This window comes from Scardinius erythrophthalmus (genome assembly GCF_964197995.2).
Source record: "Scardinius erythrophthalmus genome assembly, chromosome: 2".
Lineage (NCBI taxonomy): Eukaryota > Metazoa > Chordata > Actinopteri > Cypriniformes > Leuciscidae > Scardinius > Scardinius erythrophthalmus.
Genome location: NC_138222.1, coordinates 27,216,113 through 27,240,710, shown reverse-complemented (window position 1 = coordinate 27,240,710; position 24,598 = coordinate 27,216,113). Strand labels below are relative to the sequence as shown.

Genomic DNA, 24,598 nt, shown 5'->3' with positions numbered 1-24,598 from the left:
TACTCATCCGTGTGTCATTCCAAACCTGTATGAGTTTCTTTCTTCGGTGGAACACAAAGATATAGTCAAGAAAAAAATTCTCCATACAATGAAAGTCCAATGTTGTTTGGACCCTTTTGACTTTAATTTTTGGGGCAAAACAGTCTTCTAAATATCTTTTTTGAGTGTGTAACAGAAGAAAGTGAGGCGTAGAGGTTTGGAATGACATAAGGTTGAGTAAATGACAGAATTTGTCATTTTTGGACAAACTATTCAAAACTTTATTGTAATGGCCCCCCTCCTCTTGCTATCTCCTCCTTTTCCAACTCATTTGCCCAAAATGTTTCTTTTTTTTTAATATCCACTTTGTTTAGGGACTGCTATGTACTTGGCTGAGTGTGTGTTGCAGCAGGGGGAGTGAGAGAATGCAGTGAGAGAATGCAGTGTTAGTGAGTCAGTGTTCTCAGCAAGCTCTAGATGACTCATTTGTTTATCGTAGTTGAAGCAGAGATAGATGTATGTCTGTGTGTGAGAGAAAAGGTTGGTTTAAAGCTTCTGATAACTTTCTAGCATCTCACCCTCTCTCTTTTTCTCATACCTTTATTTTTCATTGGCAAACAGCACTTTTGCAGATGCATGACTCAGGTGATGATACACAGGAAACTTTATTTTCAGGCAGCATTGCCAGCCAACTAGGGCAGCATGATATTGGAAAAAAACCTGACATTGTAATAGTTTGTTTTTCTGTGATATACATTGCGATATGAAAACATAACTTGAATAGCTCTATTTGGGAAGAATTAATCATTCCAGAATGATTGGGTTGACTTTTTTTTTTTTTGGAGTGAATCTGCATAGAAAATAATTAACAAATTACAAGCATAGATAAATACAATAGAACAAAGATACAAAGGAAATAACTGTGCTTTATGTTTTTCAGGTAAGTCTAACAGTATTCAGGTACATAAATTGAAAAATCAAATGTAAAATAACACCGCTTAGTCTTCACTGTATAAATTAAAAATAATTAATCTTTGTTAAAGCTACAAAAGTGATTTTCTTTGTATTTTGTTGATTGATTTGTGGAACATTGCCACAGACAGCAGCAGGAATATTAGGCACGAATCCTATATAATGATACACATCTGTTTTCTTTCTCAGTTGTTTAGTTCACATAAGCTAGGGGTGTCCAAACTCAGTCCTGTAGGGCCACTGTCCTGCCGAGTTTAGCTCCAACTTGCCTCAACAGACACACCTGTCTGGAAGTTTATAGTATGCCTAAGAAGAAAGATGGGCATTTTGGTATAATTTTGCATGTGTGTGTCTATTCAAGCCCAAATAGACAAGGAGGAGAACAGAATTCAGTGTTTGCATACTGTCTCTGTGCTGTCTTTGTGTGCCCATAGAAAACAGTGCGCCAGTTCCGCATTGAGTTCTCTTTCATGTCTTCTTACACTCGAAAGGTTTAAAATAAGTTTATCATTTGCATGGTCCCTATACTTGACATCACACATCCTGCGATGTGACTATTGCGGATACACACATCGCAATATTGATGCTAAAACCAGATATCATGCAGCCCTACCACCAACCATCTACAGATATAGACTGCTGGGTTAAGCTGTAACATTAAGCATAATGCATGGTATGTCATTGGCTGAAGGATTCGAAATACACTGGCATGCTTTTGGGGGCACTGCAGGTAGGTTACTATGCTAATAGTCTCCACTAGTTGTTGCTGGCTAATTTCACACAAACGCCAAATAGGTCTCCATCTGCCACAACTTTAAACAAACAGGTTTTCCCCACCTAAACTCACACCATCGAGTCAATGTTGAGTAGTGCTCAGACGAAACCCTTAAATGTTATACAGGGAGTTGCAGATGGTTTACTTGCAGTTGTCTGCTGCACATCTTGTTGGTATAAATAAATTTACATTGAAACACTTACACATTTCATATTTTTAATTTAGCTAATGTTGTTTGATATACACTATTAATCTATCCATCTATCTATCCCATTTATTTATAGCTATAATGTGACCATTTATGTTGTCTTTCAAAAGTTAGCATATCATCTCAAAAGTGAACCTCAGTTTCATATATGGATTGCATCATCTCTGTGTGGCCTGCATGTTCATTGTGTCTGTACATGCCTGCCAGCATAAGGCCAGTAACATAAACTACATAATTCCAAACCTTTTTACCTGTGTCCATACTACATGTTGGTCTGGGTAGTTACTAGACTTTACTGGATTTTTGTATGATAACAGTACTTGCCGTGATATTGTTTGTATGATTGTTAGTTGATTTTGTCTACTTGCTAGTCATGGACACTGTGGAGTCATGGATATTACAAAGTATGCCCCTCCCCCTCCCCCATTTTCATCTATTTGCGATTGCGAGCCCTGCTTTACCGCAAAATTGTTAACACAACCAGTTCATTCATTTTTATGAGTTGATGAATTAGTCACTTTCAGTGTTGGTTCTTCTGTCTTGTCATTATTATTATTATTATTAGTGCTGGCCACAATCCTTTAGCACCACCAGTTGTTTGCAGACCTCAGTTTGAGGACCGCTGGTTTATGGTGCCAGGTGTTGGTACCAAGCATGTTGTACAGTTTCATGTTTCAAGCTTGTGCATGTTTTGTTGGGTCATCCACTGGTTTCTTTGATGTGGGCTAATAGTCTCAGCATTTTGCAGCATGGGACATGTGCTGCAGGAAATGCATCAGTGTCGAAAAATGTTGTTCTTAAGCCTGCTGTGTTCATCCACCTGGAGAAACTAGGATTCAGTCCAGCCAGTTGTCTTCCTCTTAATCTCTCGCTTGCTCGTGCGCGCTCTGCTCTTTTTCACCAGTATTATTGAACTGTAATTTTTCTGAAAACTGAAATTTTTCACTATTTTTTTTTTACTTTATTGTACCACAGTAGTGCCATTTTATTCTTTGAAGTACCTTGGAGTACAGTGGTATGTGAATGTGGAAATCATGCAGTGCCAAAGTATTAGTTTCTCTTTGGTGTGCAGTGGTGTTCTGAAATGAGGAGTCAAAGTCCACAGTGTTATTTCATGTAAATTCATGTTCCAGTATTACACGTAATATTGTCACATTTTCTAGGTTAAATAAATAAACATTACTTACACTATCAAAAAAAATCAATACGCTTCTATTTTGCATTAATGTTCTACAATTGAACAATACTGTTCCATTTTTTTAAAACCAAGTTTAAATCTAATCAAGCATTGTTACATTTACTCAAAATTAAAAAGTATAAGAACACTGTATAAGAACAGATGGAATATTTCATATATATTTTATTTAATGCTTTTTTATTTGTTCTGTTTAATAGTCGGCTTATTTTTGGATCATCTATCATCAAAGCTAAACATTTCATTTCACCAAGCTGATTTTGATATCCTAAGTGCGTGAGTATTGTACTTTATTTTATTTTACTCTTCCCATTAACATCATTATTTAACTATTCATTCAGATCGCTTTGTGGATGCAGAACATGCATTGATATGAGAGTCGGGATTTATCATGTAAACAATATAATAGGTCAATCAAAGGACGATGGAGGCATTGCCTCCTCTCACATAACTTAGGGGGTCTGGTAAAGGTGCTGTTTGTAAGTTTATGACTTCACTAAAGCAAAAATACCATAATATGTTTGTAGATATTTAGGAAACGTAAGTCTCCTCGTATTCCATTGTAAATTATGCTCGTTCCTGTTGCGTGTCCTCAATCTGGCAACCCGCTTGAGTGTCGAATCGGAGCAGGAGGGGCCAAGGGAATTTGGACGGCAGTACCCATTTCAGCTGCGAGCTGTCAATCTCACATACTGCACCTTTAAAACTCAATGAGCTCAGAGAGGCACTGCCCCTCGCGGTAACTTTAATTGTTGGTGCTGTTCGACAGTGTCACTTTAGAAAAATTAGTGATTTATATATATATTTTAACTGTCATATTGCATAATATTTTCATTGTCTTTGTGGATTTTTTGGAAGTGTATAAAAGAGGCACTGCCTACCTTGTCTTGGGGGAAATGCTCCTGATTCTGCTGTATCATGGTCATGACTCTGCGCTTGGGTTAAGAACTCAAAGTTAGCTGAATCTGTTTTAAAACACTGCTGTTCTGAATGATCTCACCCCACTTCAATTTGTGAGGGAAAACACCAAGTATTTCACTTGCACAGATATCCTTCACTCAAATAATTTTCCACACCTTTTCACACAAATGCGAGTGAAGTTCTTATATTGTTGAGCCCTGGCCAGAGTACTTGAGTACTCCAGACTTTCTCTCCTGATTAGTCTTTCTTTCCCCATTTCTGTCTGTCTAGTATTTCTGTCTCTCCATCTCTGAATTTCTTTCATAATTTAGCCGCTCCAGTAGTGCTGAGGAATACTCAACCACAGCAGCACAAGCAGCTCAAATCAGCATCTGACCAAATCAATTTAGACCTTAGCCATCATTCTTATTACTGGTGGTTTTCAAAGGTGCTGTAAGCTGTTTTCAAATGCATTCAATGTCCATACCACCTGTGACCTGACAGATATCTCTGAATGGGCACCTGTCTCTGTGACAGCTCTACACTGGGCAAAGAGTCAAGGAAGTGGCCTGCCCCTTTTTTGCCAATAAGAAACACTCTAAAAACATTGTACAAGTTAAGGTTTAACAAGATGTCTTTGCAGGTAGAGGTTTTGGAAGGAGTTTGTTGAAGTTAGCAAAATGGTGCACCTTAGTGAAATTGCTAAAATTCTGACCTGTTGTGGGCAGGTCAACTGAGTGTGGCACTGGTATGTTAATAAGGCAATGTTTTGGCTGTGCTGGTACCGGGGTCTGTCTGAATATGGGGAATGCACGCTCTTTGTAGTGTTGGAATGTAAATTAGCAAATGCATAGCTACACAGGAATGCGTTTTAATCACAACACATTGCGCTTTTCAGAGCTCACTCTTGGACTATCGCACATCACGAGGTAAACAGCCAAGGTAGCAGAGAACAAAGTAGTCCTGTATAATTAGGCTGTTTTGGGTTCACCTGACCATGATCGGATGCAGTTTTTAAGGCCAGTTTGTTCTGTACTAAATGGTCAGATCCTCCAATTGAGTGGAGAAATGTTTGAAATGGTTATTTTGGTCTCTGCTGCATATCTAATGTAGTCTTGTCTGATCCTTGGCTGCGTTTCAGTTTAAAGCCTCGTTCTGTTCATTCCCCTAGCAAAGACGTACTGTAATGGTACCATGTTACAATGAAGCTATCAGATAATATTATATCGTATTATATTATTGATGTTATTATGATACTCATGAGTAGAGCACTCTTGAATACCATGATCAGGGATGTGATTTCTTTCCCCTCGTGTTTACAGATTTCCGTATTTTCCCATAGACTGTAAAATTAAAATTCAGCATTGAAACGTGTTACCGGGTGCCTAGTGACTAGTGCATAACTGAATTTTGACACCAGCGTACTGTTAATTTTCAGTTTCGATTTAGTCAATTTTACTCTGCAAGTGCTGTGTTTGAGTAGATGATAATTTGCATTTGGAAATGCAGCATGTGTCAACCATCTTCCCAAATTCGTAAAGAGAATCGTTTATAAACCGGTTGTCAACATAGATAAATAAGGGTTTTTCCTTTTATTTTGTCTTTAGCTGATCACATGCCTGCATGATTCTGTGTCTACAAACATGGAAATACCATAGTCATTTTTTAGTTAGTGTCTCTGTATGTGAACCTTTATGAAAATGGCTTTTATTGGCTATATTGCTGCTGGAGCTACAGTAAAGTCTGATAGATCTCCATGTGCATGTATGGCTGGTAATAAGTGATAGTTACAAGTTCAACACTGTAACTATTATGTTTTAGTGTTCACTAGGAATCCATTTTTTTTTTTTTTTTTCAGTGAGCTGAATTGATCATATTTGAATGTATTTGGATCAGATTTAGCAGTAGAATTTTATACTCATACTTGATTGACTCTCTAATAGCACTTAATTACAGGTACAGTATTTTCTTTATTAGGCACAGTTTCAGGTGTCGTTGTTGAAATGTGCTATTAGCGGGTGGCAGGATTAGTTTGTCCTGTGAGCGAAAATGTGGATACTAGTGGAGTTACCTGGGAATCCCCTTATTTAGATAATTATGTGCATATGCGAAGTGACGCACTCCATATAGTTTAAAACTGCTTTTATTGCTCCACTATGTCATGGCTATAATCTTTATATCATTGAAGTAACCATAGTTTTATTTGAAAGTACTATATATTTCTTTTTGTACACGTTTTTAATATTGTCAAAATTACTGAGAGCAACCTTTGGATGCAAAAAGAGTCTAAAAGTTTCATGTATATAATAAAGTGCATTTGTGTTGGGAGATCTCAGTCCTCTGTTGAGAAATGAGCTGTGCTGGGCTAAAGTCCTGCTCAAGAGGCATCATGTCCTTCTGTACATCACATATGCCTATATTTACAGCGTTATTTTGAGTGCCCACCTTATTTACGACCATGGCATGTGCTGAACAGTATTGCTCTTATTGCAGGAAATGAGGACCGCAGGTAACAGGATCCTTTTCCTGTGTTAAATTCTGTTCAAACACGCACAAACTCGCATATTCCTTTCATGCTTTACTAAGCGAATGAGAACAACTATACACTGACCTAATTGGAGAATTATTTTCCTTTTTTTTTTTTCTTTTTTGACACTTTGTATGCAATATGCTATGACATAAACATAAGAGAAGCTCCCTTGTCAGAATGGGATTTTAACCAGAAAAATTATATAATTCTTTTTTCTGTATTCCGCAAATGATTGAACTTGGCATTTAAAAGTTTAGGGGCAGTACGATTTTTATTTATTTATTTATTATTAGTAATTAACCTTTTAATAATTTAAAGGACACATTACATTGATCAAAAGTGACATTTATAATGTTAGAGATGCTGTTTATAATGCTGTTCTTTTGAGCTATATTAATGAAAGAATCCTGGTTTCCACAAACATTTTAAGCAGCATCGCTGTTTTCAACATTACATTGATGATAATAATAAGAAATGTTTCTTGAGCAGCAAATCAGCGTATTAGAATGATTTCTGAAGGATCATGTGACACTGAAGACTGGAGTAACGATGCTGAAAATTCAGCTTTGCCGTCACAGGAATAAATTACTTATTAACTATATTCAAATGTAAAAGTTATTTTAAATTGTAATAATATTTCTTTATTTTTGTTTTACTGCATTTTTGATCAAATAAATGAAGCCTTGGTGACACTTCTTTCATGAATCTTACCAACCCGAAACTATTGAACAGAAGCTCTTTTTCTTTTGATAGATGAATTATTCATACTAGGCATATAAAATACAACATAAAAATCAGCTGTTGAATGAGACTGATCAGTCTTAAAGTAGTCCTGTATAATTAGGCTGTTTTGGGTTCACCTGACCATGATCGGATGCAGTTTTTAGGGGCTGATTTTGAGGTGACGTATTGCTGTAGAACAATATTGTTTGTCAGTGATTGTGGATGAGTCCGTATCAGCCTTTAGAGTTCAACCCCCATTAGTTTACTGGTACACTGAGTTACTGATCTACGCTAAGACCGACTGAAACTTTGACCCTATACACAAGCAAACAAGTTTCCCCTCCCTAAAGAGACCTTCACCTCATGTTTGTGTGCACAAACATTAGTAGATCCATGTTGGTTTTCTTTAACTATAGACATGCATAAACAAACCTAAGCCTTGTGTATCATTTCGAGGGTGAATTAGAGCGGTGGATTGCAGTGCGTGATGGCGTTTGGCACATGTTGAGGTGTTCTGTTGAGTACTACATTAGCTATCACATGAGCTTTTTAAAAACCTATGGACCCAAATTAGGGTTGAGAGATGACAGGAATGTTTTAGTCCAGAACATGGTGTGCTTGGCTTGAGAGTCATATGCACAAACTCACACATGCTCACACCGATTCTTCCTGCTTAATTATTGTATTTATGACTTACTTGACCAGTGTTTACTGTATTTTAATATCCGGAGTGTTCTGGTTACATCAAAGGCGAATCAGAGCCTGCCTAGCAACCACATCATAAACCCCTGTGCGGCAAACTTTATTATCTGTCCTCTCTCTCTCTCTCTCACTCTCACTCTCTCTCTCTCTCTCTCTCTCTCTCTCTCTCTCTCTCTCTCTCTCTCTCTCTCTCTCTCTCTCTCTCTCTCTCTCTCTCTCTCTCTCTCTCTCTCTCTCTCTCTCTCTCTCTCTCTCTCTCTCTCTCTCTCTCTCTCTCTCTCTCTCTCTCTCTCTCTCTCTCTCTCTCTCTCTCTCTATATCTATATCTATATCTATTATATATACAGTACCAGTCAGAAGTTTGGAAACATTACTATTTTTAATGTTTTTGAAAGACTTTGGTGTCTTATGATCCTTCAGAAATCATTCTAATATGCTGATTTATGATCAATGTTGGAAACAGTTGTGCTGCTTAATATTTTTTTTATAACCTGAGATACTTTTTTCAGGATTATTTGATGAATAAAAAGTTAAAAAGAACTGTATTTATTAAGAATAGAAATCTTTTGTAACAATATACACTACCGTTCAAAAGTTTGGGAACAATAACTATTTTTTTTTTAAGAAATTAGTACTTTAATTCAACAAGGATGCGTTAAATTGATAAAAGGTTATGGTAACGATTTATATTGTTAAAAATGTTTTTATTTTGAATAAATGCTGTTTTTATGAATAAATGCTGTTAACGTTTTACTCATCAATGAATCCTGAAAAAAGTATTCCAAAAAATATATATTAAACAGCACAACTGTTTCCATCATTGATAATAACTGAGTATCAAATCATCATATTAGAATGATTTCTGAAGGATCATAAGACACCAAAGACTGGAGTACTTGCTGATGAAAATTCAGCTTTGCATCACAAAAATAAATTACATTTTAAAATATATTAAAAAAGAGAAACATTATTTTAAATTGTAATAATATTTCATAATATTACTGTTTTTTTTTTTTTGTTTTTTTTTTTTTTACTGCAGGCTTGATGAGCATAAGAGACTTCTTTCAAAAACATTAAAAATAGTAATGTTTCCAAACTTTTGACTGGTACTGTATCTGTCTCTCTCACTTATTTCACATAGATTCAGCTTCAGTCAGTGTGTGTGTGTGTGTGTGTGTGTAACATGCCCCTGTCCAGCATCAGTGTAGCAAAATTTGAACTTTGTTGAACTTGTAACTTATTTGGTAACCTATTAGGAATGCATGTTTGGCCCAAAAAAAAAAAAAAAATCATAATGGGAAATAATGATATATTAATGTTCATGCTAATAATAACTGGAAGTATGACTTTTTTGTGTGTAATTTACGAGTGATTTAATTTGAAAGAATACTTTTTTTTTTTCAGCAAGGATGCATTAAATTGATCAAAATTGACAGTAAAGGTAATATTGATACACAAGCCTTCTATTTTAAATAAATTCTGTTCTTTTGAACTTTCTATTCATCAAACAATCATGAAAAAAATTATTACAGTTTTTGTTTTTAATTTAATACGAAATGTTTCTTGAGCAGCAAATCAGCATATCAGAATGATTTTTCTGAATGGTCATGTGACACTGAACACATGCATCAGTAATGATGCTTAAAATTCAGCGTAGCCATAATTGCATATTTTCAAATAGAAAAGAGTTGTAATTGTAGTAATATTTCACAATATTAGTGTTATGTCACTGTTTTTACTGTTTGTTTGTTTGTTTTTTGATCAAATAAACGCAGCCCTGGGGGTGCATTGATTTCTTTCAAAAACACTTTTTAATAATAGTGTACATTAATGGACATCACAGTTAGCACATTACATAAAGATTTACTTATTGCAAAGATACATCCACCTTTTGCAGCTTACAGTTTGGTTCATTTACCTGCTTGTCTCTTATTTTAAGACTGTTTCCTGGCAAGTTAGACAAGTTTAATCCCACCCATTGTCCTCTCGTATCATGAATTATGTGGCCAGTCGCCATGGTGAAACGGAGCGCCCTGCAGCAGTTTAGCTGTTTTCGTTTAGAGAACTTTCCACAGAAGGTGGTGTGTGTGTGTGTGTGTGTGTTTGTCACTCAGGTTGGCTGTGATTGGTGTTAGTGGGTCATTCCTGTTAAGGTGAGGCGCTTCAGTGTCTTAATCACATGATTCGGCTCTCTGTGCCAGTGCAATCCTACTGGACGATTGACATCCACCCTTCATAAGTTCATCTACTAGTGAAAGAAGAGGCTCCCAATAGGGTCAAGGGACAAATCTCACTGTCATTGGCTGGCAGAACAGCACTGTAAATAGGCTGGAGCAGCAATGGTTACTTTGATCATTGTTTCCCCTAATTGAGACATGTAAGGCTGGACGATATGGCCAAACAAATAATCATGATAAAAGTTTTCATATCAGTCGATATCAATGATCATCACCATAAAGGTCCTTGCACACTGAGCTGAAATTTTTGCTCGTTAAAAAATAAATGTAACTTGTCAATCACGTTTACACATTGCCTCAAATTTTCGTCCGTCATAAAAAAATTCGAATCGGGATAAATTTTTCTGTGTTTTTCGCATCTGTAGCAAGCATTTTGAGAGGTGTTTTGACAATTCAGAGCCACCGAATGATGAAGAATATGAAAAAAAAACATACGAAAATTTCGGACTCGGTGTGCAAGGACCTTAAATGTCAAATCTTTAATTCTTTCAGGTTTAAAGGCAGATTTGTGATTATTCTAAGTGGAAGTTGTTGAAACCAGGCAGTTAATTGTAATTTTAAACCACTTTTTATTTTCAGAACATGACAACACTTCACGCTTTTGAATTCTTTACACTTTTCCAGTAATTTTTACTGTATTCCTAGCCTGATGTCGTCATACTCAGATTCTAGTCAGAATATGAGTCTGATGCTGCTCCATTGGGCTGTGATTAAGGAGCGTGTTTCAACCGAACCAGCAACCAGGAAAGAAAATGCCTCTGCACTCAATTGGATAGACCTCCAACCATTCAGAGGAATGGAGGATGTGATGTATGTTCTCCATTCATCTTTCCGATCGACAAATGCCTTGATCGCGGTTCTCTGTTCCTCTTTTAAGATTAATGCGCTCTCGTCGAAATCTTACATGATTCCGCCATCCCGTCTGTTTACACATCTCAATTCTCCAGCGGCAGTCATCTTTGTTGTAAACGAATTCAACCCAAGCGCTCTTTGGTGACGTGGATGATTACGTTACTGTTGATCATCTGTCTATCATCGTATAATGCCCACCCTGACAATTTGATTGGTCCGAACAGCTCTGGTTGCTCCACAACGGATCAAGTCCAGACCGAACTTCCCGACCTCAAATGTTGTGGGCGGGGCTAAGTTCAGCTGGCATCCAGGCTACTGTATTCCACTTTTCCAGTGTTTCTCCAAAATAAATATCTTAAAAGAATTTCTTATTTTCTGCTAACAGGTGATAGTAGTTTCAAGTCATGAAACTGGTTTGTGTTGTGACTTGTAGTAGTAGTAGTAGTAGTAGTAGTAGTAGTAGTAGTAGTAGTAGTAGTAGTAGTAGTAGTAGTAGTAGTAGTAGTAGTAGTAGTAGTAGTAGTAGTAGTAGTAGTAGTAGTAGTAGTAGTAGTAGTAGTAGTAGTAGTAGTAGTAGTAGTAGTAGTAGTAGTAGTAGTAGTAGTAGTAGTAGTAGTAGTAGTAGTAGTAGTAGTAGTAGTAGTAGTAGTAGTAGTAGTAGTAGTAGTAGTAGTAGTAGTAGTAGTAGTAGTAGTAGTAGTAGTAGTAGTAGTAGTAGTAGTAGTAGTGATGTAACCCTATGTAGGATGTAATCTGTAAATTGTACCAACCTTATTTTTATATGCTAAAATTGAAATATTCTGACTGTTTGAGCTTTATTAAAATGAACCATTGATCTTCCATAGTAGCATACATTTAGATCATAACCACAGTTAAAACCACGCAACCAGCACTGCTATGGTAAAATGTAACTCTTTTCTATGGTATCTGCTAGTATAGTAAGCTCACACTGCGCTGCTGTTGGAACTTTGAGCCAATGGGATAAATGGTCCGTGTGGCGCGGTTAAAACGAGTAGCGCTGTTTCATACCGCTTTTTGCTAATAAACATTATATTAAACATTTACTGAACTCTTGTTATCGTTTTATCGAGGACAATTATAATGCAATAATTATCGCTATTGTTTTATTGCCCAGCCCTATGCTTGTAATGTCTGATTGGTATGGAGTCTGGTGCCCATGCAGATGCCATTCACTTTTTAGGACTGTTTGAGAAGATGGATGGCACAGATCTATTCCAGGGAGGTGGTTAATATATAACATTTGGCCTACCAAAAATGGCCACCTTAATCTTGTGTGCAGGTAGGAGTGGTGGTGGTCAGGTTGTGGTTGTCGCTGTGGGGTAATGATTGCACCAAGGTCAGGAGGAACTCTGTGACCTTTGGTTCCCCCATCGGACCTGCCCTTGAACAATGAACCAGTGGCATTCCTGCCGCTCCAGACGCCGCTGTGCGCACTCATGCCCACATTGCCCTCATGCCCCATTGTTGGGTCAGACAAAGCCCTTTATCAAAGGCACTGTTTGTGTGTGCACCAGGGTCAAAGCAGGCCACCGTACAACCCCACTGCTCACCAGTGCTGTAAAGAGATGGCAATGACAGGTGAAGGGCACGTGGTGTTATCCTTAGATGAGACTGGTAGGACATGGTAAAACTGGGTAGAGGAAGAATGTAAAGAGTCATGTAAATGAGATAAAGGTCTTGCTTACAATTCAGTTTAAAAAGAGTTATTTTGCTGTATTTTTTTCACATTCAGCAAATTTCAGCATTTTTGTTTTTTTCAGTTTTAGACGCACAAATGTTGAATTCTTAGAATAAACTTAAACAGAATAAAGGAAACAGTGTATTATTGATACATATTTCAACCATAAATATGAAATGTTGCTCTCTTTTTGAAGTTCCCCAAAATTTGTGATGCTGTTTTAACTTCCATATTTAACCACCTGGACACAAGCTTTTTGGTGGATTTATTTATTGTTTGCCCTCACTTGGTTCCTCCTTTCAAACAACCATTGTAATAAAATAATCTGCATGCAAAGCTCACGATCACTATTAGTTGATCTTTTGACACATAAAGTTGAATATAATCGACAATATCCTTAAGTTTTAGGTTGGTATATATATATATATACAGTGAGGAAAATAAGTATTTGAACACCCTGCTATTTTGCAAGTTCTCCCACTTAGAAATCATGGAGGGGTCTGAAATTGTCATCGTAGGTGCATGTCCACTGTGAGAGACATAATCTAAAAAAAAAAAAATCCAGAAATCACAATGTATGATTTTTTAACTATTTATTGTATGATACAGCTGCAAATAAGTATTTGAACACCTGAGAAAATCAATGTTAATATTTGGTACAGTAGCCTTTGTTTGCAATTACAGAGGTCAAACGTTTCCTGTAGTTTTTCACCAGGTTTGCACACACTGCAGGAGGGATTTTGGCCCACTCCTCCACACAGATCTTCTCTAGATCAGTCAGGTTTCTGGGCTGTCGCTGAGAAACACGGAGTTTGAGCTCCCTCCAAAGATTCTCTATTGGGTTTAGGTCTGGAGACTGGCTAGGCCACGCCAGAACCTTGATATGCTTCTTACAGAGCCACTCCTTGGTTATCCTGGCTGTGTGCTTTGGGTCATTGTCATGTTGGAAGACCCCGCCTCGACCCATCTTCAATGCTCTAACTGAGGGAAGGAGGTTGTTCCCCAAAATCTCGCAATACATGGCCCCGGTCATCCTCTCCTTAATACAGTGCAGTCGCCCTGTCCCATGTGCAGAAAAACACCCCCAAAGCATGATGCTACCACCCCCATGCTTCACAGTAGGGATGGTGTTCTTGGGATGGTACTCATCATTCTTCTTCCTCCAAACACGTTTAGTGGAATTATGACCAAAAAGTTCTATTTTGGTCTCATCTGACCACATGACTTTCTCCCATGACTCCTCTGGATCATCCAAATGGTCATTGGCAAACTTAAGACGGGCCTTGACATGTGCTGGTTTAAGCAGGGTAACCTTCCGTGCCATGCATGATTTCAAACCATGACGTCTTAGTGTATTACCAACAGTAACCTTGGAAACGGTGGTCCCAGCTCTTTTCAGGTCATTGACCAGCTCCTCCCGTGTAGTTCTGGGCTGATTTCTCACCTTTCTTAGGATCATTGAGACCCCACGAGGTGAGATCTTGCATGGAGCCCCAGTCCGAGGGAGATTGAAAGTCATGTTTAGCTTCTTCCATTTTCTAATGATTGCTCCAACAGTGGACCTTTTTTCACCAAGCTGCTTGGCAATTTCCCCGTAGCCCTTTCCAGCCTTGTGGAGGTGTACAATTTTGTCTCCAGTGTCTTTGGACAGCTCTTTGGTCTTGGCCATGTTAGTAGTTGGATTCTTACTGATTGTATGGGGTGGACAGGTGTCTTTATGCAGCTAACGACCTCAAACAGGTGCAGCTAATTTAGGATAATAAATGGAGTGGAGGTGGACATTTTAAAGGCAGACTAACAGGTCTTTGAGGGTCAGAATTCTAGCTGATAGACAGGTGTTCAAATACTTATTTGCAGCTGTATCATACAAATAAATAGTTACAAAATCATATATTGTGATTTCTTGTTTTTTATATTTTTATTATGTCTCTCACAGTGGACATGCACCTACGATGACAATTTCAGACCCCTCCATGATTTCCAAGTGGGAGAACTTGCAAAATAGCAGGGTGTTCAAATACTTATTTTACTCACTGTGTGTGTATATATATATATATATATATATATATATATATATATATATATATATATATATATATATATATATATATATATATATATATATATATATATATATATATATATATATATATATATATATATATATATATATATATATATTCTTGTGATTTTTCTCTGTCTTTTGTTCATGCAATGAAAAATAAGCAGCGTTTTATTTTTACATTTGATTCAGTTTCTGTTGTTAAATAAACCTAATGTAGGATCACCTAAAACCCTAAACCCCGTGAGTTTAACCTGATGTTAAAAGAACACTTTTTTTATGCTATAGTAAAACACTGAAGTACAGTATGCTACAGTAAAACACTTTGAAGTTTATGAAACGATGGGAATCGGTTGAAGATAGAATCGTTATTCATGTGTTAATCAAATTTTTTTTTCCATCCCTAATAGCCACAATTTCATGCAGAAATCATTTTATTTTAGTACTATAGCCTATCTGTTATTAATCTGTAATTTCATAGCACAGAATCAGCCCTCTTAAGAGTCATGAATGATGTAATGCTCACTACCGATACCGGGCAATCTGGGGCTTTGGTCTTGCTAGACCTTAGCTCTGCATTGATTTGACCTGGTCGATCACAACATTCTCATATCACGTCTAGAACCATGAGTGGGCTTTTGGGGCACGGTGCTTCAATGGTTCTGTTCATATTTAACTAATACTGTCTGCATCGGGCCACAGTCTTCGTCTGAAATGCAGTTGGGCTCTGGCGTTCCTCAGGGCTCTATTCTTGACCCGGTTTTGTTTAATCTTTATATGCCCCCTTTGGGTTCTATTTTATCTAGACATTGGGGTATCTTTTCATCTGTATGCTGATGACACACATTTATTTGCCTTTGAAGCGTGATGATAAGCTTGCTTTAAAGCTGATATTGGACTGTTTGGATGAACTAAAACTCTGGCTCGCTAGTAATTTCTTGAGTCTTAATGAGAGCAGGACCTAAATTATCTTGTTTGGTTCAAATGATCGCTGTACTCATGATTTTGATCTCCAAACGCTGTTACCATACAATACCACCTGTGTTCGGAGTCTGGGGGTTTTGTTTAATGACAACCTTAAATATGATAAACAGATAAGTGCTGTGGTTAAGTCCTATTTTTATCATCTTTGTCTTTTAGCCAGGGTTAAACCCTTTTTGTCTGCTAAGAACTTTGAGACTGCTATGCATGCTTTTGTAACATCCCGATTAGATTATTGTAACTATTTATATATTGGTGCCCCTCAGATGTGAATCACACACTTGCAATTCGCTCAAAATGCCACAGCACGGCTCCTCAAAGGGAAGTGTAAAAGTGAACACATCACACTGGTTTTGATCTCGCTTCATTGGCTACCGGTTAAATACAGAATTGATTTTAAAGTTTTGTTATTAAGTCTTTGCAGAACCAGGCTCCACAATATCTATCTGAACTATTACATCTGCCCTCACAGTCAAGATCACTCAGCTCGGGGGACTCTGATCTACTATCTGTTCCTAGAACTTTTCTTCAAAATAGGGGTGAAGTTATGGGATAGTCTACCAGCTTTCATCAGATCCGCCAAAACTTTGTACATTTTTAAATCCAGTTTGAAATCTTTGCTTTCAGTATATCTTGAGTATCATTATATTTTTAAATATTTTACCTTAGTTCATAGGTTTTCCATTTTATTGTTCTTTATTTTGCTTTACTGTTTTATGTGTTTTCCATCTTATTGTTAGTTTCCTTGGCTTTTGTAAAGCACTATGGTCAACACCAGTTGTTTTTAAATGTGCTAGTATATAGATAAAATTTTATTGTATTTTATTATTATTCCTGTTATTTTACCTGTATACTTTTCTACCTTTCTTGTGCTGGATCACTTAGTGATGATGAGCTGCTCCACCTGTAGTAGTGAACTTTTTTTAATCTGTAGAGAGAAGAAAGGTGAGAAGAATGGAAAGAAAGAGAGACAAATAAATTCAACATTAAAAGATACTGAGATGACAACAGACATTGTGGTGGGGACTCTTAATTTAGATGCCCGTTTAAATTAAAGGTATAGCGGAGGATGTTTTACTTCCTGGTGGGTAACCTAAACTATTGGTCCTCCTAATTGTCAATCATTCTGGTGAATCAATCAAACTTTTCAAAAAGTGGAGAGGGCGGGTCTTATCTAAAATTTGGAAAGATCCTCCGCTATACCTTTAATCTGAATCATTCTTGAGTGCAACACTACATTTGCGAATCCGTTTCTTCCGGAAGCTGCCATATAGAGTAGTGAATTGCTCTGCAAGCAAAATGACAAATTGTGAAACAAGTCAGCATACAACATTTCCTGTGAGCTTATATAGCATCCCTGTTGCTTTCTTGATAAGCAAATTGTTGTCTTTTTGGGTTCTTCTTTCTTCATGATGAAACCGAGCACCTTGCTACACCGAAGGTGATCTTAATGACACAAATCAGCTCTCCAACACAGTTCTTCTGGACCAATGACATCTGTATGAGTTCGTAAGTTCATCTACTAGTGAAAGAAGAGACTTCTGCGGGGTCATGGGCAATCCCACTGTCGTAGGCTGGCAGAGAAACTCCTAAAATAGGCCAGGAATTAAAGGGAGGCAGCAGTGGTTTGGTCATTGTTCCACTTATAGCGGTGGCCTGCTGTGGCATCACACTATGATATGCTTGTGATTTGTGTGTGGTGACGCACATGGAGTTTGGTGTTCATGCAGTGACGCAGATGGTCTTGTGCTGCAGTTCACTTTTTAGGCCAGAGGATGACTGAATGGGATCTCTTTGATTCTTTGATAAGGTGGTTAATATATAACACATCAATGACTCAAACTGAACAGGCTCAGATTAAAAATGGCCATTTCGGTTTGTTTGCAGGAGTAGGGGTAACTACTTGTTGGCTTCCTTTTCTGCCTTAGATCGTTTGTTTTTTTGAGGAGGCACCAGTGACAGCCAGTGATATTTATTTTTATTGTATGGAAAAGAGCATCTTTGTCATTTTGGCAGTGGGGTATAGAGTGACAATGGTGGGTAGATTTGAAAGCGAATGATCTGTGGAAGATGCAACTAGTTCCCAGCTTCAAAAACCTATTTGACTTTTACTTTCCTCACTCCCTTGTATCATTTTGGTTTAATTTTTCAAGTTGTTAGTGCCAGTGTTCCCAGATTTGGGCCAATGATTTCCAGCTCAAAAGTTCACCAAAACCCACCCAAAACTTTAACTTCCAAAATAATTTGATAAAATTGGATTGCTGTCAATCAAGGTTGAGCACCATTTTTATATCTTTAAAACAAAATAATGGTGATAAAATAAAAATAAATCAAATTCCCAGGAAAACGGATCAAAACAATGCAAATACATTAAAGAGAATTAGCAAATATTAAAATGTCTAGGTGGAAACTGTCAAATGGCAATCAAGAAATTAACCGATGACTTAACCTCGGAAAAAAACATTCAACAGTAAGAAGTCAATTTAAGCACACCACCACAACACACCACACACCACAGCTAAAATGTGTCATTCATTGATGCATACTGTACCAACAACAAGAATGCGCTTAACTTTGTGTTGCGTTTTAACTTCAGACAGAACGTCTTTCGGCAAGAACATATTGTAGAACATAACGCAGAACTTGGTACAGTCAAAACGGATTAATCGTTGACGCAACTCTCTTTCAGCAGCTGTTGGGGACGAGTACAATCTAGACGGTTTAAAAGTAGCAGATGTCCTGATCAGTGTGCACATGACGATGGACAGGAGTCGTCCCATTAAGTCATTCAACTGTGCTCTCGGAGTTAGTTATAGGCCTATTTATAAAGAGCCTTCAAGTCATCTCCCACCACTGGTGTAGTCCACGTTTGGAGATTGGGTCACTCTCTCACTCTTTACTAGATATAACTTGCTGTGTATTTATGCCACTTTGGCAAAGCAATCACTTAAATATATACACAGCTACAAGTTATCGCGCTAAAAACCCATCAGTCATGAATGATCACGTCTGCCTGCTGATCGCTGATTGGCTAGAGTGTATGCTCGTCTGCGACGTCAACGCCAGCCGACTCTTCGGTTGGCCTGTGTGTTTAGTAACGTCACGATGACTGATTTTATGGAGTACATGCAAACTTGAGTTTCGTTTATTAACCAATTAGACTATAAAATTTAGATGTTTGAAAACTGCTGAACTGACCCCGAAACAGCCCAAATTTTGTCCACCTGCCCAAACCAAATTTTACCCGCCCAATCTGGCAACACTGGTTAGTGCCATATTCCCTGGCAAACTGCATTGTGGTTTGCTCCAAGGCAGGAAAAACTGAAAACTATTGGAAGCTGAAAGCTGTTATTCTCTCTTTAGGGCATGCAGGACTCAACAATAAGGATGGCCCACTGGCCCGGGGCTGGTTGACCGATCTGTCACTTGCCCCTTTGGGGCAATGATACGATGCCACTGAAATTGTTACATTCATTGATCTTCTACATTGATTTTTATGCCATGCACTTAAGACTGATTCGGATGGATTTAAAACAGGCATAGATAAGGAGTCCCTTAGTCGTCTTAGTATATTTTACTGTTGTATTTATTTGTCTCTCTTTCTCCCCATCCTTCTCACCTTTCTTCTAAGAAAAGTACAGTACTAAAATAAAAGGATTTCTGCAGGTGATTGTGGTTGTTTTGGGTTATGTGTGAACCCATCTAGGGCACAATATCAGTCAGAATGTTTATCAATATATCAGAAAATTCTTAAGTTTTTGTTCTATGTTATGAGGCCAAGTCCAACATGAATGACATTCCAATAATTAGAAAAGGCTTAAATATAAAAAGCTAAACATAAAAACACATTAATTCAGCAAGGATGCATTGAATTCATCAAAAGAGAGTAAAGACATTTATAATGTTGTAAAATTTGTCTAATTCTAATAAATGCTGTTCTTTTGAATTTAAAAGTGTTTCCACAAATATAGGAAGCAGCACAACTGGTTTAACATTGATAATAATAAGAATTTTTTTTCTTGAGCACCAAATCAGCACATTAGAATAATTTCTAAAGGATCATGTGACACTGAAGACTGGAGTAATGATGCTGAAAATTCAGCTTTGCCATCACAGGAATTACATTTTAAAGCAGTAAAATATAAAGGTTATTTTAAATAGTAATAATACTTGCCAATACTACTGTTTTTACAGTATTTTTGGTCAAGTAAATGCAGCTTTAGGGAGCGTTAGAGACCTCTTTCAAAAACATTAAACCTCTTACTGACCCCAGATTTGTAAGCTGTGTTGTGTATATATTTTAGCAGATATTAAAATGCATTGGTATTTAAACATTTTAGCATTCCTTTGTGGTGGGGCCAGTGAAAATGTTGACAGGGCAATGTTTTTGTTGAGCCTTGGGCTGGATCAGATATGGGATTATATGAAGTTGGTTGATATGTAACATCTGGCCGACCAAAACTGGATATTCTTCTAAAACTGGTTACCTTGATCATGGTCTGCTTTGTGTGTGGGCAGGAGTGATGGCAACTTCTGTCTGTCCTAAAGAAAACTTGAAGACTCATATTTCTAATAAACAGAAGACGATGCTGACTCCAGTAGATGGGGTTTTTAGTGGCTTCTCTCCTGGTAAACTCAGGTTGTGGCTGTCAATGTGGTCGGGAGGAACTCTGGGACCTTTGGTACCCCATCGGACCTGCCCTTGAACAATGAACCAGTGGCATTCCTGCCGCTCCAGACGCCGCTGTGCGGAGAGCTCTGAAAGCGGTGGCATTGTGCCCCCACCACCATTGTTGGGTCAGACAAAGCCCTTTATCAAAGGCACTGTTTGTGTGTGCACCAGGGTCAAAGTAGGCCACCGTACAACCCCACTGCTCACCAGTGCTGTAAAGGGATAGAGATGGCAATGACAGGTGAAGGGCACGTGGTGTTATCCTTAGATGGGACGGGTAGGACATGGTAAAACTGGGTAGAGGATGAATGTAAAGAATATCATGTAAAAGAAAAAAGGTCTCACTTACGCAAGCTGTTACTGTACGCTGATGTATGAACGAACATGACACACTGACCGATCCCAAACACTGAGTGTGTGTATGTAGCCTAAATGTTTTATGACCAATTTTTGGCCCTTAATTGAAAAAATCCACCAAAACTTTGAATCTTTTAAAAAGTTCATAAAGACATTGTAATCCATATGAAACAAGCAATTTAATCGAAGTCTTCAAAGAGATACGATAGCTTTATATGATGAGCGTTTTTAATTTAGGCTTTTACTCACATATAAACATTGAACGTTGCACATATGGTAAACAGAAGCTCAACCACACTTGCTTGATCTGCAAGAACAGACTTTTCAATGGGGTGACCAAAATCTCTCTGGTTTTTAATATCATTTCTTTTTCGAAAAATGACGTGCGGGTGAGTAAATAAGGTCGTTTTTGGGTGAACTAACCCTTTAAACACTATATGGCATGTGACTGAACCATCAATACACTGAGTGATTCGATTAATTGAAGGTAGGGATGGTATCCCATCTTCACTTGGTCCATGGGTTAATCCTTTCTCTCTTTTTTTTTTTCACTACAGACTAAGGACCTGTCCCATCAAGCTCCTGCAGAGATGCCAGAGAACGTGCGAGCCCTAGCACACAACTCTGTGACACAGCAAAAGGATCCTGAGTTTTGCTTTAATGGACTCTTATGGTTATTTTTATTTGTTCGTGTGCTGTCTCAGAGCACATCCATACGTTCTGTCTCGTATGAGTTCAGTGCTTTGCGATTTGTATCACAATGTTTTATCCGCTGCATTAAAAGGAGGTTCATCTTACGAAGACACCATAATCCACAAGTCTGGTTTAGACAGGTGCATGCTGTTTACAAGCATCACGCGTATGTACAAATTGTATTTATTTCCCATAAAGATTTCAGGTGCAATTACAGATTTTAGTGTTTATGTTTACCGTTTGCTTAACAGAGAGAACATATATGGGTACAGTACAGACTGCAGATGGGATGTGACTGTACAGTAGTAGTGTCTTTTTTTTTTTTCTTTTTTTTTTTTACGAATGTCTGTCTCCGTTAGGTCCTCACTTAACGTTTCGCGCACATCTTCAGTTTTGGGCCGTAGAAACCTCCTCTTTTGTACTATCAACACTATGTTCTTCAGTATCTGTGAGTGTCAGGCTAGTCATGCCGTTTCAGTCTGCTTTACCCAGTGCAGGGCCACAGGTGTTTTTCACCGTGCCTTTTTGGCATGTGGCGCAGCCCAAACTTAGCCTTTTCGTATCTGTTCCCGTACTTATTTTTGACCAGCATCATCTCCTCTTTGCCAAGTGTGCTGTAGAGAGGGCGGACAAGAGGAAGGGTCTATTCTGGGACTCCCCTGATGAAATCTGCTGCAGTTGCTAAAATGGCACTCAGATGAGCACAGTTAGTGATTTATATCATCCCAATAAATATAAATTAGTTCTCGAGTTATGTTTTGGTACCCACGGTAAATGAACCGTAAGGGGAGCTCTTCTTCAACTTGGTGAACAAACAGCACAATACGAAGGAACGAAAGCCCTATTTTGTCTGTATAAAACTTTATGCATGCTGTTGGCAGGATCGTAGGATCTCCTTCAATAGACAACATTAAAACAGCCTCAACATTTCATTAATATTTTATTTAGAATTAATTCTATTCAATATTTTAGTATTACCAATCAGCTGCTCTTTGTTCCACGATACTCTTCTCTCAGTATTGCGGTATGTCCTGTTTTGATCAGGCTGTTCTTTCAGGAAGTGAAAAAGTGGGTACAGTTCATCGAACTGATTTCTGCATTGTTCTCTAATATTTTTTCAAAAAGGAGTGATATGCACACTACTCCGTCTGGTTCAAACTTTAGGTACAGCCTTCCTTTTTGTTTTCACATTTCCCTGTTGCTACACATTGTTTTAAAAGACCAAATCAAATGTGAAACTTGTCGTGACAAAAAAAGAAAAGAAAAAACTTGTGTACGGTACGGTCTTCATTGTTATTCTGTCAATGGTACGAAAGTGAATTTTGTCGTCTGGTAAAAGGATTCATTCCTCGTGGATTTACCAAAGCAAGTCTTAACTAGCACAGATTGGCCATTAAAGCTCAGCTGTGGTTCTGTGAAAACAAGGTTTTGCTCAATGTCCAAAACTATATCTAAAACCCCAAATTGCCTCGACGTGGTAAATGGGACATTGGCATAAAAAAGGGTACAGCTTAGTCTTTTTCTTGCTAATGTTAGCATAACATTTGTAATTGTGAGAATGATCTCTAAGAGTTACACTGAAACAAATTATTTTTGAACATAAAAAGCTTTAAATCAGCCACATAAATGTATTTGATATCAGCCTTTTGCTAATGTATGTGATCAAGCTGACTGCTTTTTGCCATGATTTTCATTGATTAGTACAGATGTGCAGTGGTACAGCATTAATATGTTTTACCCCAAATTGTTTGTTTTTGTTTTAATAGCTCAGATCTTTTCTTTTGGAATGTTATATGAAAGGCAATTCTTTCATTTTGGTATCATTTCAAAGTCAAAGAGACGGGAAGTTTGTGCATCCCCTCGTCAGTTTTCGTGTGTTTGTCGAACCTCATTAGTATGTTTTGGTACACTTGTCTTCTGTTCGCTATTGTTTTTGAAGTCTAAGCTTGGCAGATGGCAAAGTTCAGGTGTGGAGGTCCGATGGAGTCTGAGAAAATTCAAAAAAGGAAAAACTTTTTATGGTTGTGTCCATGTGTGTACATACTGATGCTTTGATTTTTTTCTTCTTTTTTTTTCTGCAGTTGATAGACTTTCCTTTTTCCTCTGGTGGGAAAAAGAGAGTGAAAGCAGGCAAATCATTTGAGCATTGCTTAGTGTTTGTATTTATCTTTTTTTTTGCTTTCAATAGAGCTATTGCAATAAAAAAAGTTCCTGTAACACGTTTCAGTTCCATTTGTTTTGTTTTTTTGTCTGTATGCCTGCGAATGAAAAACATGTCCACCATTGTTGAAATTGATTGTTTGCTTCGGTAACATTGGCTGCGTTCCAGTCCAAAAATGTCATGGCCTTCACTCGCTAACTTCCCTCCATCTCGTTCACTCGGATGTGCGTCATGAGTGCCCACTACTGGCGGAACCTTTGAACGTGCAAAGCCCTTGATCACTTAGAATCCACTATGGGATTGATTATTTTATTGTTTAGTTACCTATGATCACGCGCGTGAACTCGACAATCGATTACTATGGACTTAAACCAAAAACAGGAAAAAAATACAGGTATGTGCGCTGGCTGAAATAACATCATTTTTATTAATGGGTCAATGACGTATAAGGATTTTCAACAGGCCAATTTTAAAATACGAAAATTAACAATATATATTGCAATTGTTCAATCATTAAGAATGTTGTGTACATATAAATTCAAATAAAAAATTTAAATTAAGTGATTTTAGTGTTTTTTCATCTAGATGAATTGTCCATAGGCTTAAAAAATGTCATGTGGGGCGACCGTGATTTATCTTAAAATTAATTAATTTCCTTAACATAAATGTATTTTTTTACATGTTCTCAGTAATTAAAGTGTTTAAAAACAGAGTATTTGAATTTCTTTTGAGTTTTTGTATATAATGATCTCATATTTTTGTTCTGCAATTTCAGTCGCCTTCTAAAATGCAGTTAACAGACTTATTTTTCCTGTAAATCGCATAAAACTGATAGAAATGTTTTAAAAATATAATTTACTAAAGCATACTGTATCAGTGATTCATATTTCAGCCACAGAA

General features: G+C 37.5%; 1 protein-coding gene across 1 annotated transcript in view; it reads left to right on the top strand.

Moving 5' to 3' along the window:
• Positions 1-24,071, top strand: part of irs4b (insulin receptor substrate 4b) — a 28,008-nt gene extending 3,937 nt beyond the window's left edge. Inside the window, exon 2 of the mRNA XM_081351649.1 lies at positions 21,402-24,071. Coding sequence (XP_081207775.1) covers positions 21,402-21,406 — 5 coding nt within the window. The 3' untranslated portion in view covers positions 21,407-24,071. The remainder of the gene's footprint in view (positions 1-21,401) is intronic.
• Positions 24,072-24,598: the final 527 nt, after the last annotated feature.